This window comes from Alligator sinensis, unplaced genomic scaffold, assembly GCF_000455745.1.
Source record: "Alligator sinensis unplaced genomic scaffold, ASM45574v1 scaffold445_2, whole genome shotgun sequence".
Lineage (NCBI taxonomy): Eukaryota > Metazoa > Chordata > Crocodylia > Alligatoridae > Alligator > Alligator sinensis.
The window spans coordinates 1,793,716-1,800,623 of record NW_005842081.1 but is presented as its reverse complement, the minus strand read 5'-3'; the positions used below and the strand labels follow the sequence as shown (position 1 = coordinate 1,800,623).

At 43.0% G+C, this 6,908-nt stretch overlaps 1 protein-coding gene across 4 annotated transcripts in view; it reads left to right on the top strand.

The window, feature by feature from the left end:
• The window catches only part of LETM1 (leucine zipper and EF-hand containing transmembrane protein 1), a 54,895-nt gene that overhangs the window by 34,696 nt on the left and 13,291 nt on the right, over positions 1-6,908 (top strand). For all 4 annotated transcript variants that reach the window (XM_025204435.1, XM_025204434.1, XM_006023817.3 and 1 more), the window contains 3 exons: positions 1,844-1,975; positions 3,859-4,038; positions 4,221-4,376. In XM_025204435.1, coding sequence (XP_025060220.1) covers positions 1,844-1,975; positions 3,859-4,038; positions 4,221-4,376 — 468 coding nt within the window. The remainder of the gene's footprint in view (positions 1-1,843; positions 1,976-3,858; positions 4,039-4,220; positions 4,377-6,908) is intronic.

Sequence of the window (6,908 nt, the reverse complement as noted above, 5' to 3'; positions counted from 1 at the left end):
ACTGGCCCTTTTCCAGTCCTCCGGGACTTGGCCCGTGCGCCACGAGCATTCAAATATTCCCGCCAGTGGCTCTGCAGTGATGTCGGCCAGTGCCTTCAGTACCCTCGGATGGAGCTCATCCGGGCCTGCCGACTTAAAGGCATCCATTTCTTCCAAGTGACTCTGCACCATCTCAGGGTCTATGCATGGTAGTCTGGCGCCTTGCTACTGTCTCTCTACAACCCCAGTGACAGACTTGTCGTGCCCCTCGCTTAGGAACACTGAGGCAAAGAACTCGTTGAGGAGTTCAGCCGTGTCCCCCCTGTCCATCACCAATTGTTTCTGCCCAGTTAGCAGGGGTCCTATTCCTCCCTGGGCCTTCCTTTTACTCCCTATATATCTAAAAAACAATTTCTTGTCCTTTACTTGGAATGCCATCCTCAGCTCCATGGTAGCTTTGGCCCGTCTAACTGCCTCCCTACAAGCGCGAGCAGAGGAGGTATACTCCTCTTTGGTAATCTCTCCGTTTCCACTTCTTATGTGCTCCCCTTTTGGCCCTTAGGCTGCCCTGGATTTCTCTGGTCAGCCAAGGAAGCCTCCTGGCCCCTTTCCCTCTTTTTCCTCCACCATGGGGGCCTCGATCTGTCCGTCTCTCCCTCCCCCTCCCCCCCAGCTCCTTCTCTTCCCCATGCCCCTTCCCCCCTGACAGACTTACCAGCTGGATGCTGCTCTCCAAGTAAGCAGCTGCATTCTTGGCCACAAGGTATTTATTGGTGACATTATCAGCCACATCGGCCAAAAAAAGCTGATTGCTGATAATGTCAATTTTCCGTTTTATTGGTGCCAATACAGTATGGACTGACGTATCAGTGCACCTCTAATCTTTGCCTACTGCTCTTGTTAAGTATTTGTTTTGAATGATAAATTAATTTTTCATGCTACCCTGAAGAACAGACTGACTGAGCCAAAAATGCATGTGGACTGAAACAAGTACATGCAGGTCATTCGCATCTTACGTGGGGGTTACGTTCTAAAGTCAGTGCGTAAGGCAAAAATCGCGTTTAGTCAAATTGTGTATTACCGTGCCAGCGATTTGACTAGCGGTGACTTCCTCTGCCTCCAAATCCTCCCGCCACTGCCACAGAGCTGTGCTTAGAGCTATGTGGCCGGCAACAGCGGCGCAGCACGGGGTGGTGGTGGGGATGACTGTGTGCTGCCCGGCCACCACCACACTGCCGCTGCTGCCTGGCCACCACCACGCTGCCGCTGCTGCCCAGCGACCTTCCACACAGCTCCGGGCATGCCTCCATGGCGACAGCGGGAGGTTTTGGAGGCAGTGGCCGTCACCGCCATAATGGGCTTCCGGGTAAGCGGTAGCACTGCGTGCAGACTCAAGCCCCACCCCCCTCCCACCCCACATATAGTTGAATTTGCACAAGTTAAATGCACGTATGATGCGACTGACCTGTATTTTTAAATTGCCCCCCAAATGGCTAGAAAGTTACCTTTTAATTATGCTCTGTGAGGTTAATCGTAGTGGCAGCTTATGTATTGGTATCACTTTTTCCTAAAAGAGTTGGGTAGAGGCCTTTTCTAAGGGAATTGCATAGAGGATTAGGGCAAAGCATTTCTCTCAAGGCTACGTTCGGCAGCTTGGGATATGTGTCACTATGATTCTTTTCATTAACAGTGCCTTTTGGCTAAGGATCTCAGTTGTGTTTGTGTGTCCTGTTTTTTGTGTTGTGTGTGTGCACATATGCATGTATTATATGCTCCATCTGTGAATTAAATAGGAATCTTCTATTTGTTGTGGGTTTTTCAGTGACACAAAAGTAGCATTACTGCTTATCTTTTGAAATTACAGTGGCTAGATCTGCACCTGAATCAGGAAATCCCTACATCATTGCTTATTTTATCCAGAGCTATGTACCTTCCGGATACCCTTTCACCAGCTGATCAGCTCAAAACAACACTTCAGACACTACCAGAAAGTATGGTAAGTTATGCTTTGTGTAACCAATAACCGTCTTTCAGAAAAACAGCTGAACATAGATCTTCTTTATATAAGCGTTAATCATACTAGTGCTATGTTTTAGCTTGTTATTGGCTCCAAGGTTGTTCATTAAAAGTATTAACTTTCTGGTATACTTAATGTGGACAGTGTCTCAATTTAAAAGCATGTAGAAAGTTGGCCCAAGAATAAACAGTTGCAGATGCAACAGACTGCAAGCTCCTGCAAGCTGCCGATGCAAAGTATAAGCATCTCTGCCTGCAAATTAGTATCTCTGTCAGTCTAAGGTTGAGAATATAAAGCAGGCATAGTCCATTTTTATTTTGTCCATAAAGATTAGGTATGCACATAATTTTAGTATCTGTGGTATCCAGAGTCCTGGATTATAGGATAAATTGAAGTGAAATGTTACTGTTTTTTTTAGAGAGGGAGGTTAGCCAATTTATCATTTGTAAGGCTTTTAAAGAGCATCTTGCCTCTGAAATCTTCTATTGGAAACCAGTCGGGAAAGGTCAACATTGACTCAAAATACTTAATTCCATTTGGGGCCTTTGAAATCATCATTATTAGGCACATTTAGTTATGTTGAAAGCTAAATTGTGTCTTGCAAGTAGCCCTCTTATGGGTTCCCAAAAGACACAAGTTTGGCTTTGACCAGTTTTATCCCCAATCCCTGAATGTAAAGTTTTTTTCCACTTCAGTAGTCTTACTAGTATTTTCTTTGGCTTTGTACTCTGAAAAGAAGGGTTTGCTCTATAAACAGGACCCTACAAGGTATTTGAGCTTTGAGACTAATTCCTTAGAAAATATCTTTCAGCATTTTTTTCCATTGGGCACTTTTCATGTGAGCTCTTTTCCTGCCCTTTTCAGCCTTGAAAGTAAAACGTCAAAATCCTTTAATTTCCAGGGCACATTAGCTCTGACACCTTGCTAATTTTCAGTTGACCATCAATTTTATAAGACAGTCATGCAGTATCTGCCTAATTTTGCCAAGTATTAGCTGCATAGTTCTTGCACAGGTTCTTGTTAATGTTAGTTAACATTAATTGGCTAATTTTATAAATCAAGTTCAATCCTTTTTTAAAAAAAAGCAGCCAGCTCCTAAAGATTGGTACAGGATGAAATATTCATTTTAATTTAGATTCACAGTTGCTGTGTCAAAGATGGAATTCAGACAGCATTGCTAGCTTTTTACACAACATTGCCTTAACAGTATCAGCTCTGTCTATCTGCTGTTCCTACAACCAGCTTTTTGCTGCTGCTTTGCTGTCCCCTCTGTATAGAGTCGCTTATCTTCAGATCTCTTCAGATTCATATCTTCCATGATGGAAGAAATTAGCAAAACTCATAGGGGATAAAGTCAAGAGAAGACTGTGATAGGGTCTGTTGCTAATGACTTTAATGAGTTCTTGTTATATAATGTACATGTTCCGACTCCCACTTTCCTACATCTCCTGTTGTAAGATTATTAATATGAGGACAGCATTTTTCTATACCAATGTACATCTACAAATGTAGATCAGTGTCTGTATGTTGCTCCATATATTTACTGGGGTAGAAGTTTGCAACTTCTGCCAATTTCCTTTTTTTTTTTTTTTAGGGAATGGATTTCAAAAGTCTATTTTACAATTTTGTCCAGGAAAGAGTCTTAATTGGGGAGCAGGAGTGAAAGAGGGACTTTAACAGCATCTTAGTGGTCTTGGATAAAAAGAGAATGAGAAATGTTAATAGTATCAGATTGGAAAGAGTTATGTTCTTCAAAAGAAACAGAATCCTTTTTCTCTAGAGTGCAGAAGTGTATATTTTGTCTTTGTTTGACAGTGTGTTGACTGTACGTATATCACTTTTCCAATGTTTTTTTTTTTTAGGCCATAGAGGCTCAAGTCAAAGCAGCAGAAGTGGAGGGTGAAACAGTTGATAATAAGGCTAGGCTGGAAGCAACACTTCAGGAAGAGGAAGCTATTAGAAAAGAAAATCAAGAGAAGGAGATGGAAAAAATATCTGAAGCTGCTGAGAAAGCTAAGGAAATACTTCAGGCTGCAGCCATGGTAGGTGCTACTTTCAGCTGTTGAGAAGTAAGCACGTCAGTAGTGTAAACCTTTAGCTCATTATGGACATTTTTCGTTTCTTTTGAGTTTTATAATCTCTGTTCTAGTTTCTGTCTGCTAGAAACAATGCTGCTGTTTAAAATTAATGACAATGTTTTTGTGAATGGGATTTTGAAATTCAGAAAGAGGTGGAGCCCACTGTAGGTCTCGAAGCAGCTGCTGTACATGCAAAAAAAAGTGAGATGGCTTTAGATACTGAACAAGAGTTGGCCAAAGTGGATTTGGAAATGCAGACAGAGATCTTGAAGGACACTGCACCAGTGTTGGAAGGCATTAAGGTAATTTTATATATATTTTTAATTCAATATTTGAAAAACAAGTACGTCTGTACAGAATATAAAAATATAATCCAGGTAAGAGTGATGATGATTTACCTATTTGTCTTTTTTTTAACCACTTCCATTCTTTGTACCTTTCTCAGAATTTCATTGATTTGAAATCTTCACAAGCTTGCTTATTTGCTGTTTTACCCTTTAGCCCCAGACCCTTTGATTCCCCTCAAGTCATGTGTAGACCAAGAACTGCTTTTAACACTGTCCACAATCTTAAAATGTTTCCAGTTTGTAAAGGTTATATGTCTGGATTGAGGGTCATTTAAATGTGTTAGACCTCTGCACTTTCCTTTGATTGTATTTATTATTTTAGATAGCAACATTTTGGAGTGGTAAGTAGGTAAAGGTGGGCTTTCAGCCCTGAAGAATGTAATCTCCAGAATTAAAGTAAGTTCCTTTACGCTGGTGTAAATCAATTGTTGCTGAATTTCCCTAAACACCAATACCACTTTCCAAAGCAACATTATTGATCATGTTAAAATTGCCTATTCTTAAATATAAAACTATCTTTTAGTATCAGAGATGGCATCATTGCCTTTCCTAAATGTAAATAATAAGGAAAATTTAATATCAGGATAATGTTAGCCCCTTCCTTGGAGGTATTTAAGAGGAGATTGGACAAATATTTGACTTGGGTCATCTAACCTGAGCACTCCCCCCTGCCCAGGGCAGGGGGTCAGACTTGATGATCTAATAGGTCCTTTCCAACCCCAAAATCTACGAAATCCATGAAATGCCAAACAAGTTGTAAAGGTAGCATAAAAGGTACTGATTTAGCCTTATCTAGTGGAATGTGTACCATGCTACGTAACAGAAGATTGCAGATGGTCATACTGAGTAGCTAATATATTTTCGATTCTTGAGGCCCGATCCTATAAGAGGTGTAAACAAATTGGTTGGCCTCAGCAGAGTCTTCATTGTACCTCACATACTATGTGTTTTTTCACATTTATGAAGAATAAATGTTATGACTTTTTAAAGGGAAGCACAGAATAAACTGCAAAAGCATTAGGTTTACTGATGTTTGGGAGTAAGTCGTGAATAGGTAAGCAGAAACCCCTAGAGCAGGGGTGTCCAACCTTTTTAAATATGGGGCCGGATCACGAACTTTTTATCACCCAGTGGGCCAGTGAGCCATATTCAAAGACCTCACAGGAAGTGAGGACTCCAAGATGAACATGAGTCGTCAGTGTGACGAAGACATCAGAAAAGCTAATGGCACTTTATTGTGCATCAGCAGATGCATGACGAACAGATCCAAGGAGGTGATACTTCCCCTCTATCGGGCGCTGGTCAAACCGCAGTTGGAATACTGCGTGCAATTTTGGGCGCCACACTTCAAGAGAGATGTGGATAACCTGGAGAGGGTCCAGAGAAGGGCCACTCGTATGGTTAAGGGCTTGCAGGCCAAGCCCTATGAGGAGAGACTGGGGCACCTGGACCTCTTCAGTCTCCGCAAGAGAAGGTTGAGAGGCGACCTTGTGGCTGCCTATAAGTTCATCACGGGGGCACAGAAGGGAATTGGTGAGGTTTTATTCACGAAGGCGCCCCCGGGGGTTACAGGAAATAATGGCCACAAGCTAGCAGAGAGCAGATTTAGACTAGACATTAGGAAGAACTTCTTCACAGTTAGAGTGGGAATGGGCTCCCAAGGGAGGTGGTGCTCTCCTCTACCGTGGGGGTCTTCAAGAGGAGGTTAGATAGGCATGTAGCTGGGGTCATCTAGACCCAGCAGTCTTTCCTGCCTATGCAGGGGGTCGGACTCGATGATCTATTGAGGTCCCATCCGACCCTAACATCTATGAATCTAGGTCGGCACCAGCCAGCAGAGGCGGTGGCAGAACCGTGTGCCACTCGGGACTGACTGGCGTAGGTAGGGGGAAAGTGCAGCTGAGCCCCTGCTGCTCTGGCCAGGCTCATCCTGTCCCGAGAGGCGCATGGGTACTCCTCTTCCCACACACTGTGTTGGCAACGTCAAGCTGACATGGTGCGTGTGGGAACCTTGTCCCTTACCCAGACCTTCAGCAGCCATTAGGAAGCTGCTGAGGGTCTGGGGGAGGGACAGGGGGTGGGAACGAAAGTAAACCATGTTTACTTTATTGTTTCCCATTGCAGCACTGCAGGCCACAGAAAATGCCTTGGCGGGCTGCATGTTGCACAAGCCTGCCCTAGAGGGACCAAAATTCAACTCAGGAGTAGGAATGGTTTTGAAGGATAACTGATCCATGAACTCAGAAATAGCTGGTATGATTGGATGGAGGCAGACATTTTTTTTCTCTCTTCCTAGCTGCTTGTATTTTGGGGATTAAAACTTACTATAATAGAGTAATTAGTAATAAGCAATCTTAGATGCTTCCTGCTGTAATTTTGTGGCTTCTTGAAACCGTTTACTTTGATCCCAAAGATGGCATGATGTGAGTGTGTGCGCTAAATGACCTTTCTTTGTTTTGCCTTCAGTTTGTATTTAGATACAGTGTA